Here is a 27,231-nt window from a genome sequence, read left to right as displayed (position 1 = left end):
ATGTAAGTCTGTGTAAAAATGTACTCCCCTAATTTGTCTGACTGGAAGGATTGGCACTGTGATTGTTATTAATATTGGACGTAAAGAAAACAATCACTGATTATACAACACACTACAAACTGAATGGTATCATTATGAAAATGCCACCAGGTACTTTTTTATTTTCTTATCAATAGTGGAAAGATTAATGACTGGACTGGCACCCCAGGGCTAAAAGCGGCAGGCTTAGTGACAAGCAATCATTCGCTAAGCTATAAATTTCAGTTCTGAATATGATTTTAAAAGAATATCACTGCTTTAAGCATTGTTATGGCTATGATGCTCTAGTACCGTGCCACGTTGTTTTGTCCTCAGCCCAGCTTTTCCCCCAGGCAAAATGAAAGCCCTGTTCAATGGCCAACACAACTATGTTCAGAGTCGTACCTGTGATGAGTCAAAACTTGTCCTACCAACAAACCAACAGGAGCTCAGTTTAGCAAAGAAGCTAAGACTGCCCCATGGCCTATTCACTCCAGCTAAGTCTGTATGCAAGTCACCCCCTAATCCAAGAACGAAGGTCAGCCCTTTCAAGAGGACAGCAGAGTGCCAACAAGAGTCCAATCTAGCAGCAACTCCGCTACAACCCAGGTCAATCCAGGATGTGCTCAGCCTAGGGCTCACATGAGAGCCAACAGTGCAAAGTGAACTTGACCAAGTATATGGCGTGATAGACACAGGGTTGGACACTTACAGATCCATATGTACAGCGCAATTTGCAGCACCCAAATATCTGCAGAAGGAGGAACGATGGATTACTTATATTAGGTTTTATTCTATGGTAACACGGACGACTTTAGCACACTGCTACCACATAAGCACGATTCAGATATTGTTTTATTTGACATCAGGAAATACTGTAGTGTACCCGTACTAGATGTTACAACTTTCAATTTACTGATGTAATTACAGTAGAAGTACTAACTGCTACCTGGGGTTGGTGGGGGCTAGAGAACTGAAAGCGATATTAGGCAAATTAGCTGAATTTCTCTGAAGCAAATTTCTTCTAGCCACTCCATTACTGGTGACCCCAATCGCTTTGCATACTCATACAGACAACGGTATCGCACAAAACTAAACTCCTTGAATTAGCTGATTGAGTCAGATTAACAGAGTGTTATCAGGAATAAAGAAATTTATAAAACAAGTGAGATCAAAGACAATTACCGCAGGTGAGGTTTTTTCGACAATACAGATTATTCACACGTTAGAGCTTACCTTTACCAGCTTATTCAATAGCTTCAATACATCTTCTTTCATTGGTACATTGGGAAAATTGAACCATTCTAACAGGAGCACAAACAGCGACTTTTCTTGTACCAGGTCAGCATATGAAATTAAGTTGTGGTCTAATTTACACAGGAGATTCTTGAGGGCTCGTTCTCTGATCTCCACCAGCTGATGACCTGCAAAAGAATTTAAAAAAAGATTCTCAACATTTAGATGTAAACGATGTTTTCAATAAAATCATCAAAGGTGCAGCCAAGAAGAGTTTAGCCATCATCCTTTCCTGCTTCGAGAAAGGTTATCCCACTTATCCCTCGCTTGGTTGCCCGGAAACGTTGCCAGTAGGAGCTCAGAAGACAAGAGAATGCCCTGGAACTCTAGAACACGGAGAGCAGGCAATGGGCCTGAAGTGATCCGGGTTTTAGAGTGTAGCCCGTTCCATTACACATACAAAGGCCATTCGTGTTTTCCTGTAGGACTGAGCCCACATAATAACTAGTAACTCTACTTGCATGATAAACAGCACTGGCCTGCTACTATAGGTCCGGGGCTGTGTGTAAAGCGAGCACAAATGAGATCACATCATTTCCCAAATCACAAACACTGCACTGAAACCCCGCAAGATTTCAGACCAGATTACAATTTGCCTGCAGCAAACATGTTTTCGTTGGGTTTACAGTTTGTGTGTTGGGGTGACCCAGTCCCGGCTAAAAATAAGGAAAACATGAGGTCAAATTGCGCAAAAAGCTGTTTTGTGCGTGCCGTAGTGGATACATCATAAGTCTGCGTGGCCTATTGCAAGGTCTGCAACTCTTAATGGGAAGCAAGTTATATACCTTAATTTCCAGTATCATACCCTTTTACAAAGTAGAGCATGCCCATTAACAGCCCATTTGTAAAGACTTCGAACTACAATAAAGTCTAGGAATCAAGCACCCGCACACCCCAGGGAACATGCATAGACAGTGATAAGTCAGAAACTGCTAAGAATGTTATTTTCCCCAGAAAAAAAGTAAACAAAAATGTATACGTGTTTAGAACATAAAATCTTTAGTTGCTTGGTTGTATTATTCTGGTAGTGTTTAAAGGCCATTTTTAACACGCAGAGCTTTATGAGGAGTCTGTTGAATGTAAACTGATCTCTCTGCATTTAATAGACTGTTATGATATACATGTGTACCCTAGTTGCTGATTGTGTTGGTTTTGAGCCATCTGCAGGCATGTTTACACAATCTGCTGCCTAATGAGTTGTACGCCACCAGGGGCATCTCAGCTTTTAACTCCTCAGAGAATGATAATAATGGTGATCACAAAGCTGATGAAGAGGTGTACATCCCCTGTTTTTGCCTTCAAAAAGCCACATTTCACAGTGCACTACAAGCAGTATTTCAGTGTTTTTTTTGTTTTTTACAATCTCTCCCTTACCTGGAAAGTAGATTTTGCTAGCTTGGAAGTGTGGATTCAGCCTGTCTGTATCCAAGGAGAGTGAATAGCGCAGCAGCTTCCTCTTCCCTTCCCTTCCCACAGGAACTGGGCTTCAGTTAACTTGGCCCTTATATGTTGCTATTGGTTGTTGCATATGGTGGTGTGATAGGTTGTTGTGGGCTGGTATTTCTATTGGCTTAGGGATTAGGGTTGGGTTTGTGATTGGTAGTAGGGTTGAGATTCTGATTGGTTCCTGGTTACTAGGGTTGGGTTTGTGATTGGTAGTAGGGTTGGGATTCCGATTGGTTTCTGGTTCTAGGGTTGGGGTTGTGATTGGTTGTTTGGATTAGGGGTATGATTGGTGATTAGGGTTGGGTCTCCCATTGGTTGTACGATTTAGGGCTACAAATCTGATTGGTTAGGGTTAGGTTTCTATTGGCCAGTAGGGCTATTTAAGCTTAGGGCTCAGGGCGTTTCAGCCTGGGCGGAGAGGGCAAGGGCAGCTGCCGGTTTGGGACTGGCAGGGCCTAGGGCCAGAAATGCTGCCCAATTTCCTGTTTATCAGAAAGGACCTTACTCCCTACACATCCATCAACATGCAAACACATTATCTGCAAATATATCCAACTCCTGCATCACAAACTGACCACATACAGATTGCAATGTCTCATTATCCAACACAATACCACATATACAACACCTATACAAACATCCACCACAACTACAACAGTAAAACACCTTCATTCTCACAGCAAACACTACTCTGTCCACTCCCACTAACACAACCTGTCAACGCCCACACACAAAAACCACATTATACATTACTTTCAACCATCCAGATACACACTCCCTGTTCATACAAACCATCAGCACTATCCTCTATTTGCTCAACACAGACCACCTTTCATCATGACAATACCTAAACCCAGCATTCCAACACACCATCTACAAACACCCTTTCCCGATCTTCACCAATTACACAGAACCATACAATCCTCACACTCCACCACCCATATTACCTCTTCCAGTCATCACAACTAACACAAACTCCCGACATACATCCATCCCCTCTTACACATCTCCAAAACACATCAAAACCCCCTTTAATACTCTAATTCCACTCACCAGCACTAACTCACATACAAATCCCTCACAGAAAACCACATCAATATCCCCTTTCAGTATTCCACAAAAATAATACAGACCACACACATCAAATCAACACAAACTTTCATTATACTCATCACACCCACCCTCATAACTAAACAAAAAATACAAATCCTGACCAATCTTTACTCCTACATTCTCACTGCTCACAAACATCTACCACAAGCACACCAACACAGCAGCATTCATTCACCCGCATCTCATCCATTGCACAATTTAGAGCCTTACAGAATGATCCACATGCTCCTCCACCACCCCTAACCCATACTCCTTCCGCACTAAACAGACGCAAACAAAATAAACAACATGCCATTCTTAACAACTTCGCATCCCCTTGTATATTACATAATAAGGCTACCCTACAAAAAAAAAAGTACACTCTTCATGTCTCTCTCAGCCACCAAGTCCACCATACACACATACATACCCAACCAAATGCCTCCTAAACCTGCTGGAAGAGGAACACTATATTGAAAAACAAGACTATTGTGACCCTTACACAGTTATCACAACTCACAACACACCTGCTACAAGCTCAAAATATACTGCTCACACTTCTCCTAAACAAAACACCACCACCACTAACACACTTTTTCTAAACTGCCAGTTCGTAAATGCTCGGTCACTCTCAAAAAACAAACGATCTGCTTACAGATACACAACCTGACTTACTATTCATAACAGAATCATGGTTGGGGGATGACATGGCCCTAGTGTTGCATGAAGCCCTTCCTCCAGACTATCAAACTATCACACAAAACCATATAGGCATGAGAGGGGATGGACTAGCTATTATATTCAAACAAACTATAAATCTCAGTAAAACAGACAACATTTCCATACAAGGTTGTGAAGCCCTCCTCACCAGATGCCACCCTACTCCAACTTCCTCCTGTAACGTTCTCCTCTTTTACAGACCTCCACCTAACAACTCAACATTCCCAGACGCTTTTCTAGATACAGTCTCAAACCTTATTACATTATACTCAAACCTATGTATTCTTGGGGATCAAAACATTTGGTTTGACAAACCCAATATGCCCCATCCAAAAGCTATCACCAATGGCCTAGTCGCATTGAACCTACATCAGTTTGTACACAATCCCACACACATCGCTGGACACATCCTAGATGTCATTTTTGCTAAGCCTGAACTAGTTACCTTTCATAGTATCACGACAATCACATGGTCAGACCATCATTTGATAACTTTCCAACATAAAACACCACAAATCAACACACCCACAACTACTTATATACATGTACTTACCGACCTTGGAACAAACTAAATTTTGATTACTTAGAAACACAACTAACAGCCAACACAGATCTAGATACAATTAATTCTGTTCCAAAACTTTGAGTGGCTACAGGAAGCTTTTGATATCCTAATACCACTCAGAAAAATTAAACAGGACTAAAGAAAAACACCTTGGAGAAATACAGAACTTAAAAAGATAAAGCGACAAATCAGAAATATGTAACGGATCTGGCTTTAAACAAACAACAATCAAGACAAACTGCATCTACACAAACTTAACAGAATATACATATCATCAATTAAAAAAGCAAAAAAAAAAAAAAAAAAAAAAAAAAGGAGGGGTATTACTCAGACTGATTTCAAAATGCTAAATCTGCAACCAATTAATTTTATAAAATTCTCAATGAATTTTGAAAACCTAAATGCATGGAAGGAAGTCATCCCACTACTCGAGATTACACAAACAAACTGGCAACTCATTACACAACCAAGGCAGAAGCACTGGACTTCTATTTAAAACAGAAGAAAACCATCAGCACCAACCCCTTTCCTAAAATACCCTCCAAGATTAAACCAACGCTGCCTCTACAGTCCTTCAAACAAATATCACAAGGTGAATTTATGGATTTGGTCAAAGCAATCAGGCCTTCCGGTTTCCCTTCTGACCCTTGCCCACCACACATCTTCAAGAACATTATTATATCTACGTCTGTTGCCATAACTGTAAAAAGAATAATCAACAACTCTTTAACTATAGGAACTTTCCATGTAGACCTGAAAAAAGCAGGAAATAACAACAGTTATTAAAGAAAATAAACCTTGACCCACAGGACCCCAACAACCACAGACCAATCACAAATGGACCTTTCCTAGGGAAACTGATAGAAAGAGCAGCATTCGCCCAGATGTCACAATTCATTGAAGACAATTCCATACTTTCAGAGTACCAAACTGGATTCCACCCAGGAAGAGGCACTGAATCGGCACTCATAGCAATCTGGGATGATCCTAAAAACACAGTCGACCGCAATGAAGTTGCTGCACTACTTCTCTTGGACCTGTCGGCTGCCTTTGATATGGTTGACCATGACACTCTAATTCAAAGTCTCCATGAAGACGGCACAGAAGGTACTGCTCTCAACTGGATTACATCATACCTTAAAAAAATAACTAATATTTATTCTCCCCCCAACTTATCTAAACCCTACCTCACAAAAGCAGGAGTCACCCACAAGGATCAATCGTCTCACCTTTGCTTTTCAACATCTACATGATGATCTACAACTATGCAGATGATACACAAATACTACTTAAATTGGAATGCCCCAAATACATTGAAAACTAACAAATCTTCACTTGCCTCAGAGCTGTTGATCAGAGGATGACTTCGAGCCATCTCAAACTAAATGCCTCCAAAACAGAAATACTCGTATGTGGTGAATGGAAAATTTATGACCCACTGTGCGTCTGGCCTCACGATCTCTGACCACCTGCTCAATTATCCGAGGAAGTTAAAAACCTTGGAATTACCAATGGCTCCAAGTTAACAATGAATGCCCAAGTGAACAAATAAGCACAAACAAGCTTCATCACCTTGAAGACTCTACGACGCATCTTCCCCTACCTCGGATTTCCACACAAGGTGCAGGTTACTATCTCACTTGTACTACCCAAACTGGTTTATGCCAATGGCCTCTACCATGGATCATCTCTTGGTAATATGAAAAAACTACAACATATTAAGAACTCCGCTGCCAGGGTACTATTACATGTAAAGCCACAAGCCCACATCTCACCCGCCTGGAGAGCTCTACACTGGTTACCCGTTGCCAGAAGATGCACCTTCAAGCTGCTTTGTATCACCCACAAAGCTATACATGGAACAGGATTTTTTTTTTTTTTAATCAGAAACAAAATAACCAAATACATTCAACAAAGAAATCTCCGCTCAAGATTGGCACCCTGCCTGAGAACACCACCATACAAGCAAAAGACTATAGGTGGTACATCCTTCTCCCTTCAAGCAGCCAAACTATGGAATTCATTACCCCCAAATATAAGATCCACGGATAACTATCTTGTCTTCAGAAGAGTAATCAAGAGTTGGCTCTTTCCTTCATAGCCACCATATTCAAACAGCTATGGACTGCAAATGCCTGTGTTGATAAATATTTTAATCTGATTATATTCTAGATATGTATAGTTCATTAGGAAATATGTATCGCTATGTCAATAACAATAATTCACACACATACTCTTTAAACCTGTTTAGAGTATATTTACTCACTGTTTAAATATATATATATATATAAAAATATACACACACACACACACATACGTATGTATATTCATGTATATATATATATATATATATATATATATATATATATATACACACACACGTGTGTGTGTGTGTATGTTATTCTATGCTTAACATATTCATAGGTCATTGCAAAGCTCCTAGATATGTTGTATTAGATACTTATGAATCCCTGCTCTCACTTAATATCAGACTGATTAAATGCTTTATTATCATAAGCATTTGGCTATTCAGAAATTTAGTGAAGATAAATAAATGTTAGAAAAGTACACTTACTAATTAACTTCAAAAATTACAAATCTTTAAAGCCTGTGTTTATACAATACTATTTTACTTCTCATTTTATATTCCTTGAACATATATTCCCTTACTTTGTATTTACATATTACTTTAGTCCTACTGTACAAGAGAAAAATTAAAATCAAAATAAAATAAAATCTATAAATAAAATTCAAATTAACCCCTTCTGTGCCGCGGACGTAATGGTTACGTCCCGCGGCACAGTGCACCTGTGCCGAGGACGTAACCATTACGTCCTCGGCACGGAGCCCGGAGGGAGCGCTAGCGCTCCCTCCGTGGGGTTCCCCTCCCCCAAAAGCGGGGATGGAAGGGGAAGACCTTCCCCTTCCACCCCCGTAATGACATCAGCGCGATCTCTCGCGCTGACCTCATTACCCACTGCCAGTCACACTGGAAGCCATTTGCTTCCAGTGCGATCACAGGAGAAACAGGTAAGTTTCTCCTCCGGCGGGTGGGGCGTTTGGGCCAAAGAGGCACCGGGGGAAAGGAAAGGCTTTTCCTTTTCCCCGGTGTCTCTTTGAGCATTCCTGCTGCCCGATCGCATTGCGAATGGGTAGCAGGAATGCCCACTAGACACCAGGGATTTTTATTTTGATGTGAAATGTTTGTGAGTGGCCCCTTGGGCAAGGGTCGCTCCCTTTTGGGGGAATGTTTATGTTGGCCATTTCTGCCCCCCTTGGGGGCAGATTGGCCTATTATATTTACGCCGATCCGCCCCCAGGGGGGGCAGAAGCCACTTAGACCCCTGGGATGGTGTGTGTTAGTGGAGGGGGGGCCCCCCTTTGGGCAAGGGTCGCAACCCTTTGGGGGCACGTGTACCAAGGCCATTTCTGCCCCCCTTCGGGACAGATCGGCCTATTATTTTAAGGCTCATCTGCCCCCAAGGGGGGCAGAAACCACTAGAACGCCAGGGATTTTTTTTATATGTTTATTTATGTGGGGGGGGGGGTGTCCCCATGGGCAAGGGGCACCCCCCCAAGGGGGGCATTGAACTGTTGCCCATTTCGGGTGCAGAAGCCACTTAGACACCAGGGATAGTGTGTGTGTGTGTGTATGTTAATGGAGGGGGGCGGCCCCTTGGGCAAGGGTCGCCCCCCCCCTTTGGGGGCACGTGTACCAAGGCCATTTCTGCCCCCCTTGGGTACAGACCAGCCTATTATTTTTAGGCTGATCTGCCCCAAGGGGGGCAGAAACCACTAGAACGACAGGGATTTTTAAAAATATGTTTATTTATGTGGGGGCGTCCCCATGGGCAGGGGGCACCCCCCCAAGGGGGGCATTGAACTGTTAGCCTATGGGCCTATTTTTTTTAGGCCCATCTGCCCCAAGGGGGGCAGAAGCCACGTAGGTACCAGGGATAGTGTGTGTGTGTCGGTGGTTTGTTTTTTGTTTGGGGTTGGGCCCTTGGGGACACACTTCTAAAGGTATTTTCTGCCCTCCTAGGGGCAGATAGGCCTATTTTTTAGCAGGCCCATCTGCCCCTATGGCAGAATCCACTTAGGCACCAATTTCTAAATGCTTGATGGTGGGATGTTTGTCAACTGACGAAGTATTTGCATTTGTGATAATTTTTTTCCTCCTTTTCGTTCTAGTTCAAAGCTTTTGCTTTCTTTGCTGTGGCTCCTTGAGGTTTTGGCGGTGGTTGACTTGCGGTTTGCATAGTTGTATGTTTTAGGTAAGTAAAAACAATTTACTCCAAAGGAGTATCGTTGCCATGCATGAATGACATGTTTGTAGGTGGTGTACTAAATGCAGGTTTGTGTGAAATTGTCCTTAGATTTGTGCACAATGATATTTGTGTTGTCTTATTTCTAATTTGCTTTTCTCTCTTTCTTTTTAGTGGGATATCATTGGTGATTGCTGTGTCTGTGCAGAGTAGTTGCTGGTGATTCAAGCTTTTTCAGGCAAGTGAGCGGTATAGTTTTTGAGTTTATAACTCTTACTAATAAAGCTACACTTTATTACTTATCTTACACAGTGCTGGTTGTTGGTGGTGCATTAATCCAGTTAATTTTCGTAGGAAAGATCATGGCTAGTCGCAGGATGACCGCTCAGCAGGTGGTTGGTATGCTTTTTGAGTCATTGTCTGATCATGATTATGAGACGGACTCTGCATCTGAGGCAGAGGAGGAAGTGATGGATTCTGGCAGTGAAGTTTCTTGCGGAGAGGAATCTTCTAATGAGGAAGCCACACTCAGTGCAGATGAAGGGCCTGTTTCAGAGGAGGACACTGATGTGCCATTAGTGCAGCAACCCGGGGCTGAAAGGTTTCCTGTTAGAAGACCTGAACTCTGGGTTGCCCCAAACATGGAGCAGCCAGAGTTGCTTGCCTTTACTGGTCTACCGGGGTGTAGAGTCAATACTGAGAACTTTTTTGCAATTTCTTTGAGTTATTTGTGGACGATGTGTTTTTGGAAGAGATTGTTGAGCAGACTAATTTGTATGCTGAGCAGTTTTTGAGGGACAACATTGCTAGACTTAGGCCGCACTCTAGAGCTGCTCAGTGGATTCCCACAAATTTGGAGGAGATGAAAAGGTTTTTAGGTTTGACTCTTTTGATGGGGTTGATAAGGAAGCCGTCACTGGCTTCTTATTGGTCTACTAGTTCCTTGATGGCAACAGCTATATTTCCTGCAACAATGAGTCCTAATCGGTATTTGCTTCTTCTTAGGATGCTGCATTTTATTGACTATGCATTAGCCTTGCCATGAGATCACCCTGATTCTGACCGTCTTTTTAAGATTAGGCCTGTCCTTGATCATTTTGTAGATCGGTTTTCAGAGGCCTATGTTCCAGGCAAAGAAATATCTGTGGATGAGTCTTTGGTCCTCTTCAAGGGTCGTTTGGTTTTTAGGCAGTACATTCCTAGCAAGAGGGCACGATGTGGAATTAAATTGTATATGCTGTCTGAAAGTAGTACAGGATGTGTGATAATTTCCGTGTCTACACTGGTAGGGATTCCAGTATTGACCCCCCCTGGTTGTCCTCCCACTTTTGGAGTTACTGAGAAAATTGTGTGGGAACTTGGTAGACGACTGTTCAACAAAGGTCACCATTTGTATGTAGATAACTTTTACACTGGAGTGAAGTTGTTCAAGGAATTGTTTAGAGTGGACACTGTTGCTTGTGGCACAATTCGTTGTAACCGGAAAGGCTATCCAAGGGAGCTGGTCTGTAAAAAACTACTTGAGAGGGGACAGTGCAGTGCCTTGCGGAATGATGAGCTGCTAGCTTTGAAGTTTTCAGACAGGAGGGATGTCTACATGCTAAGTACCATCCATGATGAGAGTACTTCCCCGTAACTGTTTGGGGCCAGGTTACTGAAGTGCGCAAACCTGTGTGCATTTAAAATTATAAGCAGCACATGGGAGGTGTAGATAGAGTTGATCAGAGGTTGGAACCTTATACTGCTATTCGTAAGTCTTACGTTTGGTATAAGAAGTTAGCAATTCACCACTTCCACTTAGCAACTTTTAATGCTTTTATTGTGTTTAAGGATAGGTCTCCAGAGTCAAAGATGACATTTGTGAAATTTCAGGAGTCAGTGATAGAGAGCCTTATTGTGGTGGAACAGGCCAGAGTTCCTAGAGAAGCAGTGGTGGAGGATGTGGTTAGATTGAAAGATCACCACTTTGCTGAGCAGATTCCTCCCACACCCAAAAAAGACTTTCCAGCTAAGAAATGTAGAGTGTGTTTTCAAAGAGGTATCCGGAGGGAGACTCAAGTGTACTGCCCAGGTTGTCCTTCGAAGCCTGGGCTGTGTGTGGGTGGTTGTTTTAAGAATTACCACACCCAGAAGAATTACTGGGAACAACCATGAGTGTAAACTCATGTCTGTTTTGTATTTTCATGTGTTCAGTTTCATGGTTAGCATTTCTGTCATGTACTTAGTTAGAGCTTTTGTGTTTGTAGTTCTGTAATTATTTCTAATAAGATAGGGGTTTCTTTGTTTAAAAAAAAAAAAAGTTATGCCGTTGTGTGCGGAGTGGGGCTTGGCTGAGGGTGTACATAGTGTACATATTGACTTGCTGTTGGCTACTGCAACACACTGCCAGCCAAACACCAGTTCACACACTCCCATCAGCTGGTGTGATTGTTGTATCAGGCATGTGGCGTATGTAAGTGATGGGCCCTTAAGTGGCGCTGTCTGTCGATGTGAGTGTTGTAATGTGCTGGGCCTGTGGCTGGCGGTGTGAATGGTCTTGTGCGTGTCATGTATGAAAGGTGTGTGAAGGGACTGTAAAGCGGTTGGTGCCTTGCCGTGGCTTTACAGCTCACGAGCTGTGAGTCACTGGTTCCGTTTTTTGGCCTTTCAGTTATTACCAGTGCATTTCATTTTTGTGAAATCTCTTGTTAATAAAATTTGATCCACTGAACCATCACTCACCCTCGTGCCAAATCCAACCAGTATGTGTGGTAAAAATGACAAAACCTGCTCCGCTGTAATCGGGCGTCACAGCACACCTGTGACACGCTAGGTGCCTCGGTGGGACCCCGATGATGAAGCATGCCACCAACTTGGTTGGTGGGTGAGGGGTCTTTTTCACATAACCTAAGTGCGTTTCTTTTCACAATTTTAGTGTTTAGCACATCACAGACGTATGTGGATACATCAAAATGATACATTACAAAACTAACTGTGTTTGGGGGTGGAGGGGGCACCTATGTTTTTGGTCCTGGGTGCGGCCTTCATCTAGGGAAACCTACCAAACCCAGACATTTTTTTTAAACTAGACACCCCAAGGAGTCCAGGGAGGTGTGACTTGCGGGGATCCCCCAACATTTTCTTACCCAGACTCCTCTGCAAACCTCAAAATTTGCTTAAAAAAGCATATTTTCCCGACTTTCGTTTGTACGATCACCGCTCCAGCCCAAAATTCCTACTCCCCAGCATTCCCCCTCAGTCTCCTAAGTAAAATGACACCTCACTTGTGTGGGTCTCCAAAGCAGAGTCAGCCTAAAGATGTATAAAAGAAAAATATGTCCTTATCAACTCGCTGTGCTATCCCCTCTATGTCTACAACTATTTGGCCTTATTTTGTTGCAGGCACCTGGCCCACCCACACAAGTGAAGTATCATTTTTACCGGGAGAACCTGGTCAGAGTCCCACAAGTCACCCCATCTTGGATTCCCCTAGGTCTCTAGTTTAAAAAAAATGTACAGGTTTGGTAGGTTTCCCTAGGTGCCAGCTGAGCTAGAGGCCAAAATCTACAGGTAGGCACTTTGCAAAAAACACCTCTGTTTTCTGTCAAAAAATGGGATGTGTCAACCTTGTGTTTTGGGGCATTTCCTGTCATGGGCGCTAGGCCTATCCACACAATTGAGGTATCATTTTTATCGGGAGATGTGGGGGAACGCTGGGTGGAAGGAAATTTGTGGCTCCTCTCAGATTCCAGAACTTTCTGTCACAGAAATGTGAGGAAAATGTGTTTTTTTAGCCAAATTTTGAAGTTTGCAAAGGATTCTGGGTAACAGAACCTGGTCAGAGCCCCACAAGTCACCCCATCCTGGATTCCCCTAGGTCTCTAGTTTTAAAAAATGCACAGGTTTGGTAGGTTTCCCTAGGTGCCGGCTGAGTTAGAAGCCAAAATCTACAGGTAGGCACTTTGTAAAAAACACCTCTGTTTTCTGTCAAAAAATGGGATGTGGAGGGGCGTGGCCAAGATGGCGGCGTGATCGGATGCGTTGGTCTGAGCTCTGCCGCCTAGGCCCTGGATTTGCTGCCCGACCCCGATCGGGGGGGCCCGTGAGGTCCAGACAAGATGCTTGGAGCTGTCGGGCACCGGGGGCCCGAGCACTGAAGGCACCCACGACCGATCGCCGGCACGCGCGGGGCTGCGTGTGTTTGGCCGGCGCTTGCTGCTGGTGGAGGCGGCGGCCCGTTCTGGGCGGCGAGCCAGGAGGCAGCGGAGGCGCGGCGGTGCCCTTAGTGGGGGCTAAGACCACCTGGAGAGACGGGCTGGTGGCGGGGCCTCGCTGGTGAGCTCGGCACCAGAGTGTAGAGGCGGCGGGCCGACTGGCTGGGCCCTGTGAGCTGAGCCTTCGGAGAGGACAGCGGAAGGGTGAGTACCCCCTTGAGTGGCTGTGCTCTGCTGCGGTGGGGACGCAGGGGGCCCAGGACGCCGGTTGGCAGTGCGGGCGGCCCGTGGTGGCCTTTACCTGGCGCGGAATCGAGCTGTCTTTAGGAGTGGCCCCGCGGAGTGCACTGAGGAGAAGAGGCTGACATCTGCTGGTGAGGGGCCCGCCTTGGGGAGTACGGAGTCCGGTGTTGGTGCGCAGTGGTCTGGCTGAATACCTCGGCTGTAGCTGCCAGAGGTAGTAGATATGGCGACCTCCAAGCCCAAGCGAGACCGGACGGTAAGAGAAATGTTGATGGGGGGACGCCTGGTGCCAGGGGGGCCCCTGAAGATCCGCCAGCCGCAAGGTCCCCTGAAGCAAGGAAGGAGACATCGGAGGAGGAGGCGGCGGCCCCAGTTACAAAGGGCTTCCTCACCTCCCTGTTTCAATCGCTCCGCTGGGACCTGCATGAACTCCGTAAAGATATATCGCATGAGGTGAAGGAGTTGCGGGTGGAGCTCTCGTCCCTGGGTGAGCGGATAACCCAGGTTGAGGATGGGGAAGCGGCCCATGGCGAGGAGGTGGCGGTCCTGCAGCAGGAGGTTATACGCTTGCGGGAACAGCAGTACCTCCTTCAGATGACAGTGGAGGACCTAGAGAACCACTCGCGCAGACACAATATCCGCATTAGAGGAGTGCCGATCGGAGCGGAGAAGGATGACAGAGACTTCGTGGTGGCGTTGTTCCGCTCAGTTCTGGACCTTGAGGCGTCCCAGGAGATCATCCTGGACAGAGTACATCATGTTGGCCGAGCTGGGGGAGCCAGGGACCTCCCGCCGGATATCCTGGCATGCATCCACAATTATGGACTGAAAGAAAACATTTTGAAGCGGGACGCAATCTCACGCAGGTCCACTTTAGAGGCCATCAATTGCAATTATACCAGGACCTGTCGGTTCAGACCTTACAGCGACGGCGGGAGTTTAAGCCTATCACAGAGCACTTGCATGTACATGCTGTGTCCTATACATGGGGTCACCCGTTCCACCTTGTTTTCCGCTGGGAGGACCAGCTTCGCCAGGTGAAGTCGGTATCTGAGGTTCACCGGATTCTGGCCCTGGAGGGAGACACTCAGGGCTCGGACTTGAATCTGGGTCCGGCAGGAGGAGATCGCCCGCGCTGGAGGAGGAAGGAAAGAAGGAGGAAGCAGCAGCGCCCTACAGAGTCAGAGCGGATATCAGAACGTCAGTCGGCAGTGAGCAGTGTAGCGGCTGGGACAAGTGCCTAGGCGAGGAATGACGGAGTGCCATTGGACAGCAAGGGGTCACTTATTGCGGGCTTGTGCCCATTTGAGCGGGCCTGGGCCGCAGAGTCAATGGACTTAACGGGCGAACTGGTGTGGTTCTACGGCCCTGTTGAGACTTTCCCTCTTTGGAATGTGTGTGAGAGGACTTTTTGTTATGAGCACCTGTTCAGCGTTATAGATATTTGTTTGTATGCTTCCCTGCAGGTTTGGTCATCACAGGCCCTAATGGGTTGGTCATATTACTTGGAGCGGCGGAGGTGCTGTTCTGAGTCCTGGCCCCTCTGTGGATTCACTGCCCCCCTGAGCGATTTTCTCCCTTTGATGGTATGACAATTAAGTGCTTAAGTTTGAATGTCCATGGGCTTAACAACCCAACCAAGCGGTTAGCAATACTGTCCGCTCTAGAGAAATCTGGGAGCCATATCTGTCTATTACAAGAGACCCATTTGTTACACAGGGCTACGTTTCGCACGCGTTCAAGATGGTTCCCTAGACAGCTTTGGTCCTCAACAACTACGAAACATGCGGGGTGCAATATTGCTCTCGAGGACATTTGCTGGGGAGATAGTTGGGAAGGTACACTAAGTCACAGGTAGGTTCCTGGCTATAAGAATAAGGCTTGGGGCCTTCTCTTTTACCATTGCCTCCCTTTATGCTCTGAATTCCCAGCAGGAGACCTTCCTGAGACAGTCAGTTTCCCCTATACTTAGTTCTCCTGATAGTGCCATTTTGGGAGGGGGTGATTTTAATCTGGTGATGGATAACGAGCTTGACCGCTCGGGCCAGCGCTTTGGGCAGACTGGAGCCTTGTTGGAGATGGGGCGTCAATGGCAGGCTGAGTGTGGGCTGGAGGATGTATGGAGGAAGTCGCATCCCACACTCCGAGATTATTCCTTTTATTCAGCGGCGACCAAGACATATGCACGGCTCAATCTTTTTCTGGCCTCGCACAAGTTTATGCCCCGGGTCAGGGAGGCTACGATTGAGCCCAGGGCCTTGACTGATCATGCCCCTATTACGGTTGAACTGGCCATGGAGATAGGTCGCGTTGGCACACCGAGCTGGCGCTATAGAGACTCCCTGCTTCAGAGCGAAACAGCGGTGGAATCGTTCGACGTGCGATTAGGGATTATATTAGCTTTAATGACGAGGGCAGTACCTCTGTGGAGACTGTGTGAGAGGCGCTGAAGGCGGTAGTGCGGGGCGAGGTGATGGCATTATCGGCGAGGGATAATAGAGCAAGGAGAGAGGTGAGGGAGAGGCTAGAGCAGAGGGTAGCTGTCCTGGAGCGTTCCCATAAATCCACTGGCGCGCCTAGAATCTGGCAAGAATTAGAGAAGGTAAGGCAACAGCTGAAACAACTGGACTGGGATAGGGTGGAGTACGCGGTAGCACGACTTAAGCACAAATACTATATTGGGAGCAATAGATGCGGAAAGCTATTGGCGCACCGGTTGCGAGCGCAGCGTCGGCGGTCAAATTGATTTGTTCTCCTTCCGATGAAGAGGTCTGCACGAGTGAGCAGATTGCAGAGGCATTTGCGGGGATTTATCGGGGGTTATACGCAGCGGATGAGCGGGATGACACGGCCCTGGATTCTTATTTAGAGGGCATAGCAATCACTCCTCTTTCTGAGAGGGAGGCATCCCTGCTGGACCAACAGATAAGGCCGGAGGAAGTTATATCGGCGATCTCCCGCCTAAAGAATTGGAAGTCCCCCGGCCCTGATGGGTTCACGGCATTGTTTTATAAGATCTTTTGTGTGGAGCTCGCCCCGCTTCTCGTGAGGCTTTTTAATTCCTTTCGGACGACGGGAACCCTGACACCGAGTATGCTGGACGCTACCATTGCTGTTATACATAAACCGGGCAAAGACCCGGAGGAGTGTGCTTCATCTAGGCCGATTTTGCTTCTGAATATCGATGCTAAACTATTTATGGGGATTCTTGCTTACCGCCTTAATCCTTATATGCCGGGTCTTATTGATCCGGATCAGTCCGGTTTTATTCCAAATCAACAGTGTGGCGATAATACGAAGCGACTTCTGCATCTGCTAGATAAAATTGATATATCTCGCAGAGAGGCGCTTTTTCTCTCTATAGACGCTAAAAGGCATTCGATAGGGTCCATTGGCCTGCGACCTCTTTACCTGCACTTATGGAGATACTAGTTGAGTTTAGCCAGGTTTCGGGATTTAAAGTGAACATGCAGAAATCTCAGGTCCTTGGTCTGTCTCTGAGCGCTGATCACGAGGAGGATTTGAAGGCTCAACATCCCTTTATTTGGTCGTCTTCACGCTTTTCCTATCTTGGGGTTGAGTTTGCGACGTCTGCCGTTAAAACGGCGAGCTTGAACTACACAAAGCTGGTTCGCGATATACAGCGGGAGCTATGGGGGAGACATAAACTGGCTTGGCTGGGTAGGGTGGCTGCGGTCAAGATGACAGTCTTGCCGCGAATACTGTACATGTTTTAGGTGCTCCCACTAACCCCCCTCCCTGGAGGATTGCCACTCTACAATCGGCGGTCCTGAGATTTATAAGGGAGGGTCGTCCGGCGCATCTTCCTTCAGCAGGTTTTATATCGCCCCAAGGGCAGTGGGGGATTGGCAATACCATGTCTTCTGAGATATTTTTAGGCAACACAGTTGCGCTTTCTTGTGGAGTGGAGTCGCCCACTCATGGAGAAACACTGGTGTTTTATGGACCAGGCGGTGGCGGGCTCACAAATATGGAAGGCATCTTCCCCGATTACCGGAACAACGTTACGCGTATGGGACGCGGTTGCTTGCCGCCTAGGGCTGACTTCCTTTCCGTCCCCTATGCCCCCCATAGGCGCGAACCCTGACTTCGAGCCTGGACTCCGTCTGGATGGCCTGAGACGTTGGTATGAAGGGGACTGTAGGAAAGTAGGAAGTCTTTTTGATGAACAAGGGGTGTTGTCCTTTGACCAGATGAGAGAGGCCTATGGCCTGGTAGAGGCGGATAGTCTGATGTATTATCAGGTTCGACATTGGGCTCTCTTGCAGGCGAACAGAGCTCTAATAGATACGCCATTTGAGAAATGGCTGTTCCTAAAGAAGGATGATAAGAGAATCATCTCAAAACTTTATCGGCTTCTGCAAGGGGAAAACCGCTCGCCTAAGTCAAAGGGTCAGTTGCGATGGGAGAGGGAACTGGAGAGAGAACTCTCAGATGAGGAATGGGACAGCATATTCTATAGAATACACCACACGGCATATAATGCAGCAGGGACAGAGACATCATATAAAGTTGCTTCATACTGGTACTACACTCCAGCACGGTTGCATGCATGGAATTGTGATAAGTCGGACCTTTGCTGGAGGGGGTGTGGAGCTACAGGCACACTTGCGCATTTGCTTTGGCACTGCCCCAAGCTACACAGTTATTGGGAAAGCATTATAGATGATATTGATGCAGCGTTCCAAGTTAAGATCCCGAGACTCCCATCGTACATCTTATTGGGGCTGCCTAATCCCCTTACTTTTCCTTTAAGGTCTCTAAAAGGGAGGCAGATGGCCCTAGCACTTAACGCAGCGCTGCAACTGATCCTAGCTCTCTGGGGTACAGACAGAGGTACAGACACGCGTATCTCATGGCTCCAGAAGCTGTGGTTTATCTTAGCTATGGAGAAACTTACGCTAGCCTCCCAGCAGCGGATAGGAGACTTGGCGAGTTGTGCAAGCCGTTCCTTCGGATTCTTTCCGCAGAATTTACTGAGTTGACATGCCCGATCTACCTGAGGGTCTTGAGGCTGATTTGAATTCTTGGTTGGAGGGCTCGGGGGGAGGTTGGAAGGGGGGGCTGAGCTTGGACGATGCAAGGGGTTAAGGAGTGGAGAGACAGTAAGATGACATGGTTTCTCAGAGTGAGGCATAGTTGAAGTGTTTGCGTTTATGTGTTCTCATCTGTGGGACTAGAACCTTGGAAGACTATTGAACACTGCCAGTGGACACATGACTCTGCAACGAGAAGACTGGCTGGGTGGTTCCTCTGGGTGTGGTCTTGGGATTTACGAGAGAGACCTCTGCATGAAGATATGAGATTGCTACTGTGCTGATATATTTTATTTATGTCCCGCGATGAGCTGCGTTTTATATGTTTATATTTTTTTGCTCTTATTAAAAAACAATAAACAGATTTGATCCTAAAAAATGGGAAGTGTCCACGTTGTGTTTTGGGGCATTTCCTGTCGTGGGCGCTAGGCCTACCCACACAAATGAGGTATCATTTTTATCGGGAGACTTGGGGGAATGCTGGGTGGAAGGAAATTTGTGGCTCCAGATTCCAGAGCTTTCGTTCACAAAAATGTGAGGAAAATGTGTTTTTTTAGCCAAATTGAGGTTTGCAAAGGATTCTGGGTAACAGAACCTGGTCAGAGCCCCACAAGTCACCCCATCTTGGATTCCCCGAGGTCTCTAGTTTTCAAAAATGCACAAGTTCAGAAATACAAAGGTTTTCTTGATAGCGATTTTTTACTCTTTATATTTCAGCAAATGAATTGCTGTATATCCGGTATAGAATGAAAACCCACTGCAGGGTGTAGCTCATTTATTGGCTCTGGGTACCTAGAGTTCTTGATGAACCTACAAGTCCTATATACCCCCGCAACCAGAAGAGTCCGGCAGACGTAACGGTATATTGCTTTAAACAATCTGACATTGCAGGAAAAAGTTACAGAGTAACACATAGAGCAAAATTGCAGTTTTTTTCACCTCAATTTCAATATTTTGTTTTTTTCAGTTGTGATTTTCTGTAGGAAACCCTTGCAGGATCTACACAAATTACCCCTTGCTGAATTCAGAATGTTTCTGTCACTGACTGAAAGCACAAAAAAATCATAAAAATGGGGTATGTCCCAGTAAAATGCCAAAATTGTGTTGAAAAATTGGGTTTTCTGATTCAAGTCTGCCTGTTCCAGAAAGCTGGGAAGCTGGTGATTTTAGCACTGCGACCCCTTTGTTGATGCCATTTTCAGGGAAAAAACCACAAGCCTTCTTCTTCAGCCCCTTTTTCCAATTTTTTTGAAAAAAAATGAAATTCACTGTATTTTGGTTAATTTCTTGGCCTCCTTCTGGGGAACCCACAAAGTCTGGGTACCTCTAGAATCCCTAGGATGTTGGAAAAAAAGGACGCAAATTTGGCGTGGGTAGCTTATGTGAACAAAAAGTTATGAGGGCCTAAGAGCGAACTGCCCAAATAGCCAAAAAAAGGCTCGGCACAGGAGGGGGAAAAGGCCCGGCAGCGAAGGGGTTATAAAGTAAATTAAAAAAATATATAATAATAAATTAAACAACAATGAAAATGTGTGTGTGTATATGTATATATACACACACACAATTGATTACAGACTAAGAAATACTCAAATGGAGGGAATACGCAGATAAAATCATAAGAGATGCACTGCAAACTTTTCGTATGCCTTAGGGTGCATGCACATTTGGTTCTGAACATAGCCAGGCTGACCCTTTCAGGGCAGCTACGATGGTTTAACTGGGACATGTCGACCTACACTCAAGATGTGAGAGCGCATTGATCCTCACAGCACATCCATCACTGATTTTAATCTTCTCCAGGGGTACCAGTATTAAAATACACCTTATTGGTTAGTAGCATGAAGACAATTTTAACTCACCCCCACTGTTGTAAAGTGCCACTTTTTGGATGGTCACACCCCACATTTTGCCATCAGATGTTGTGGTTTTTGACCCGTTAGTGTATTGAGGCCTGATAAGCAGGCACCAGTACCAACGCTCTTTACCTTAAAGTATATGTCGGATTGCATAGGCCAACTGACAAGCACCTTACAACCCCAGTAAATGGTACCCAGGGCAACGGTGGTAAAGGGGGTACCAGGGCTGCAGCACTGATTGTGTCACCCTGAGTACTCCAAGTAGAAGAGAGACTGCAGAGCCGCCCTTTTAGCCTGCATGAGCAGCCTGCTGCTCTGATAAGACTCTGCCTACACCAGGTGCAAGCACAGTCTCTGTTACTGCCCATGGACAAGTCAGTCACCCCTAAGGCAGGCCCCCCTCTAGCTCAACGGGCAGGCTGGACTGTTCCAAGAGTGAGGGCATACGTGCAGGTGCACATATGCCCCCGTGCTGGCAGTTAAAACATGATCCCAACCTGAGTAACTGTGGGTCCATTGGATACCATGGAGTAGCATCTGACTACTGCTCAGATGTCCAGCTCTGCAATGACCAAGCCAAATCCAGTCATGTTTCATACCAAACAGTGTGCTTTTTAACCCTGAACATGATGCCCATGCTTAGGATTAAAAAGCAGATGCCTAGTTGGCACCCTTAGAGGGTGCCCACCAAGTGCCCAAGTTCTGTACTGTTTTAACAGGCTCTCCTGAGCCACCACAGAACAGAGTCTGACCTCCTGATGGTGATGCTAGTACCTTGGCAGGACGCAAGACAATCGTCATAAGCCATGCACTCAACATAGTCTCCTACGCCGACGACACCCAACTGATAGTCTCCCTCACCAACAACCCGACCACCACCAACAGCAATTTCCTCGAAGGAATAAAAGCAGTCGCCCCCTGGATGAGAGACAGTTGCCTCAAACTGAACTCAGACAAGACATAAGTCCTCATCTTCATCTCCACACCCTCCGCCTGGATCAATTCCTGGTAGCCCACCCCTTCGGAAACACCCCCACCCCCACCTACCACACCCACAACCTCGCATCATCTTAGACTCATTGCTCTCAATGGACCGACAGGTGAGCGCCGTCTCATTGGGCTACTTTCACACCCTGCGCATGCTTCAAAAATCTACAAGTGGATCCCTATCGAAGCCAGGAGGACAGTCACCCAGGCCCTCCTCAGCAGCCGCCTCGCCTAAGGCAACGCACTCTACGCCTGAACCACTGCCAAGACCCGGAAAAGACTATAACAAATCCCGAACGCCTCTGCCCGTCTCATCAAGAACGCCACACGACACAGCCACAACTCTGCCCTTCTAAGAGACCTCCACTGGCTGCCTATCGACAAGAGAATCACCTTCAAGCTTCTGACCCACGCCTACAAGGCCCTACAGGACGTCAGACCAGCCTACCTCAACTACAGACTCTCCTTCTACACTCCCGCCAGAAAACTCCGCTCCGCCGACCAGGCCATCGCCAACGTCCCCCAGATCTGGAAAACTAAAGCCAGAGGAAGATCCTTCTCCCATATCGCCACCAAGACCTGGAACACCCTCTCCATCCACCTCAGGCAGTCCCCCACCCTGTCACAGTTCAGGAAGGACCTCAAGACCTGGTTTTTCGACTGATCCTCAGCACCCTTCCTCCCCCCCACCTCCCTAGCACCTTGAGACCATCATGGGTGAGTAGCCATGCTTATCAAATCCCTGATTGATTGACAAAGGTCCTGGGCAGGAAGGAGGTCACACCTCCTCCCTCCCAGGCTGGCTAGTGAGATTAGCATTAGGGCGGCAAGACTCAAAGGATCCCCCCCCTCTTTGAAATGCCAAGAGCTTTCCTCCCAGAGGAGGACAAAGACCTTTCTGTCCTGCCCAACTGGGCAGGTGGACAATTAGCTGTGCAGGAGGCATGCACCTACCTCAAACTAGCCACATCTCTGAGGGTGGGCTAGGAGGTCTGCACAGGCAAGGAAGGGTTCTGCCATCTTGGCAGACCCCAAGAATTGTGCATTCTGGGAAGAAAGTGACATACTCCCCACAGGAAATTATTGATGCAGAAGCAGACTAGCCACAGAGACATTACCCATTGATCACTGTCCCTCACACCCTTAAAACACCCCCTAAACCACGCAAAGGAGAGGACATAGAGTGACCTACGGAGACCAGTACTGGAACAGAGTGCCCGACTTGTGCTAGAGGTCAAACCTTGTTGGTCCCGACCAGAGGAACCCTGTGGACATCGAAACCAAGGAAGACTCCCCTGACTGGTGACACCAGTGATCTGTAAATTGCAGGAGTAAAGAAGCGCTGAAGGTGAAAAACTGCGATCCAACAGGCTCTGAGTGCCTGAGCCCAAAGAAACTCTGTGTCCAGAATCTAAGATAGGGAGTGAGGCCCGTGCAACGTTTCAAGCCTCTACTCCACACCAAACGACCTCCAACCACCAGAAAGCTTGTGGACCTCCCTTACAGCTACCACGACTTGTCTTTCACCTGCAAGAAAACCACCAAACACATGATGTTCACGACTCCAGAGAACCCCCCCCCCCCCCAGAGCAAAGGGACAGAAGTTGCCAGCAACCCCCTCCTGTGGGTTTGCAGCCTGAGGAAAGTGACTAACTGGAGCAGCAAAACAGCTCTGGCATGACCAGCCCCGTAATTTACAGCTAGGAGCTACCTCTGCACCAAGTGCCACCAGACGAGGTGGTTAAGATTCAAGCATCGAATCCTGGTCCTGGCCCCTCATAGACCTCTACATCCGAAGGGTAGAGTGTGAGCCCACCCCCAAGTCCAGTTTTGCAATGGAGTGCAAAACTCACCAGCCACTGCGGACCGTTCAGCACCATGGACAGCCAAGTCACCTTTGAAACCGGACTCCCTGAGCAAGGTAACAAATGTTTTACTGCTGACTCTTGGTCTAAATCCCCACAGCACCTTGAGTTCCCGTGGGTTCAAAGGAACTCACCCTAGAAGTGCCTTAGTGCACACTGCCATTTTCCCAATGTACTTCAATCTGCATAGTACTGTATTTTCCAAAGACTTAAAACTTCACAAATTCGGTTGCACAAAAGCTACAAAGTTAATTTTGGTGTCTAATTTAAGATTAAAATCAAATCTACTTTTCTAAATTGGTGTAGGATTTCTCTAGTCGTGTCATTTACTTATCGTACATGTTGGTAATGTCAAATGCTTTATACATATTCCTCCAAGTAGCCTGACTGCTCTTTGCCACACTACCAGGACTGAGCTAGGGTTTGTGGAGCGTGACTCTGAGGTCCACTACTGGTTATTGTGTTGGCATTGCATGGTAAGACTACCTAGTCGTACCATACAATACCTTCACCATTGTTTTAAAAAGAGGCAAGACAGCTGTCATGCGAAATCTGTTTATAATGTTGCTGTATAATAATCAGGCCATAATCTATTAAATCAAACACAATAGCGTTTTGCACAACTATTTTTCTGAAATCACATATTTCAAGGTGCTTTCACATGCAATAATGACAAGAAAGGAGTTTTGGAAAGATAAAATATTTGCCCAAGAACACACATTTTAATCAGGAAAGCTGTGATGTATTCAGGTTTCACTTTGTACAAAGCAACCACTAAATGGGTATCAATTTCATTCCTTTTTTATGTTAAAATTTGTTTTTACCTCTTTGTGAATTTTTCTGCAGCGTTTATATACCACAAACTCGACCAAAGGTACTGGAGTGCTTAACATGAACACTAATTACATTAGACAGTGTCGCATTCATTTTTTTTTTATAGGCACAGGAATATTAAGTGATTTGCCCAGAGTCACAGGATGTTGACCCGACGCTGGGACTTGAAACTACTTCGGGCCCGGCGGCGGAGAGGATCTGCTGCGGTGGGGCCTGGGGCCTTGGCGCTGGAGGGGCCAGAGTGCCGAGAACGTGCTGGGACCGATCGCGGCTGTGTGGCGTGAGACCCCCGCGGCAGCCTGCTGACGACTGAAGGGCCAGGCTGCGGGCAGATATCCATGAGGAGCCCAGAGGTTGACTCGGCCTTTGAGAAGGACGGTGGCTTGGGACGAGGCTTGAAGTGGCGGTCCGCTGGGGTGTGCCCCGACGGGCCCATTACAGCTGTCTTGCTGGTGAAGTCTGGGACCATGAATACGAGATTGAGATGTAATTTGCCTCATTCGCACTGAGCAGGAGACTCTGGAGTACGCTCGACTGGGATGTGACCGGGGGCTCTGTGATTGACCTACCTGCTGGTGGAATCAGTCCTCTCGTACGTGCTGGCAAATTGTGTTGCGCAGACCAGGGTCTGGCGGTGTTTATACCCAGAGACTGGCGGCGTGTGCCCCACTGCACCACTCAAGGATTGGGATCTACTTGTTTATCCGGCCGGAGGCCTGCGGGACGTTGGTTGGGGCTGCCTGACTGACCAGACGTGGGGCGCCAGGAAGCGGAGGAGTGCTAGTTCATCGAGAGGTGACATTTTTCTGGGCCAGAGATCGGTATAGTGGTTGTGCTGGGGTGTTGAGGTGGCGGGGGGGGGGAGGTGTCTTGCGTCCCGACATCCCTGGATTGATGTGAATGACACATCCACCAAGGTGCGCAAAATGGGTAAGACAGACAAGAACCAGGCTAAGTTACAGTTTGACCGCTGCAAGTCGTACAACCCCGCAGATGACGAAGTGGAACCTGGGTCGGAGAAGGGACCGGATATGCCCACTGGGGAGGAGCAAGATCTGCATAACATTTTGGTGGCAATGCAGCACAGCCTTACCCAGATAAATGGCAAACTAGACTCCCTCTCATATCGCATGGATAGAATGACTGAGCATTTACATAAACACGGAGCAACTTGACCAATCGGAGAGACGAGTGTCTGAAGTGGAGGATGGACAGACGCAGCTCGCTGTCAGCCATGTCAAGTTAAACAAGGAGGTTTAAACAAGGAGGTGCATACTCTATGTCTGAAGGTGGATGATTTGGAAGCCAGGTCCCGGAGGAACAACCTACGTATAGTGGGAGTCGCAGAGACCACCACGATTGACAATATGGAAGGCTTCGTAGAACGCCTACTGGTACAGCTGAGGGGCGCACTACCTTCTTTGATCATTCTGTTGTGGTAAGAGCCCATCGATCCTTGGTGACCCACCCACCTCCAGGTGCTCCTCCTCGTCCTACTACAGCAAGACTGTTGAACTATAGGGATCGCGACGCAGCCTTGCTCCGTTCCAGAGAACTGAAAACTTTGCAGTACGACGGTATGGCGGTCTCGCTGTATCCGGATTTCATGCTGCAGGTGCAAGAGGCGAAAGTTTATAGCTGGGAAGAAACAGTTGAGAGATCTGCACTTGGAATATAGAATGCTATATCCTGGTAAATTGAGAGTTGAAGTGGACAGGAGCTCGCTTTTTATTTTTATTTTTTATTTTTTTACAGATAATAAGAAACTAGATCAATTTGTAAAATGCAGGGTGGCAGGTAAAAGAGGTGGAGATAAGAATGATACAATCCCCTAGTCAGATGGGGAGTGAACTCTATGTATGGGCGCTACTGGGGTCCGTCTGGCGTGCGGGGCCATGCACTGCTGCCATATCTCAAATTACATGCGCTATGGATGGAAGCCGAAGCTGTAGACTATTCTATGTTATAAGACAGCTCGGAAGGAAGCAGTAGGTGATCAGTGTGGTCTTATTGACCCTATATTCTATGCAATGATCAGAATAGTTTGTTAGCAGTAACGTATAGGTGGCTGGCACGCAAGTGGAACACAAAGTGACTGGGCAACATCCACCTCTGTGTGTGTACAACTTTTAATTGTTATAAGAGGTAGATTGGGTTGGGAGGATGTTTCGAGAAGTAATAGCCAGATGGGCGTGTTGGGGTATTGCCTACTGTGGGTGGGGGATGGGATCGGGCGGGGTTGTTGTGGGTTTATTATTTGTTCTGTGTTTTATGCTTGTTGCAGTTCGATTGCAGATTCATGACTGAAGTCAGCGTGCGCGATCTGGCGGCTGGTCTGGCGAGCTCCTGGGGAGGTCTTCCGCAACTCTGGTGTCGGGACTTTAACTGCACATTGAACCCTGCGCTAGACAGGTCAGGAGGTGAGAACTGCAGACCAGCAGCCGCTGCTACAGCGGTGATGGAATTGGCTTCTGTGCTGGGGTTGGTCGACATTTGGCGAGATAGGCACCCAGAGGGAGGTGGTTACATGCATTATTAAGCTGCACACAACTTTTACACACGCATAGATCTGTGGCTGGTTGCTAGAAGCCTACTGGGCAGCTTGCATCCAGAGACCCCCTGGCCAAGAACCTATTCTGACCTTTCCCCGATCCCACTGACAATGACCTTGGATGCAGGACCTATTCCGCCATTCTCGTGGAGAGTCCCCCATACTCTGTTAGACTGTCTTCCGAGATGAATTGGCCACAGCGAATAATTACTTTTTCCATATCAATAAGGGGTCGGTGGCAAG

General features: G+C 46.8%; 1 protein-coding gene across 2 annotated transcripts in view; it reads right to left on the bottom strand.

Moving 5' to 3' along the window:
* RTTN (rotatin) overlaps window positions 1-27,231 on the bottom strand; it is a 978,768-nt gene that overhangs the window by 930,402 nt on the left and 21,135 nt on the right. For both annotated transcript variants that reach the window (XM_069219896.1, XM_069219897.1), the window contains exon 2: window positions 1,255-1,442. In XM_069219896.1, the coding sequence (XP_069075997.1) occupies window positions 1,255-1,442 (188 nt within the window). The remainder of the gene's footprint in view (window positions 1-1,254; window positions 1,443-27,231) is intronic.

Source organism: Pleurodeles waltl, chromosome 2_2 (genome assembly GCF_031143425.1).
Source record: "Pleurodeles waltl isolate 20211129_DDA chromosome 2_2, aPleWal1.hap1.20221129, whole genome shotgun sequence".
Lineage (NCBI taxonomy): Eukaryota > Metazoa > Chordata > Amphibia > Caudata > Salamandridae > Pleurodeles > Pleurodeles waltl.
This window is presented reverse-complemented; position numbering and strand designations above follow the sequence as displayed.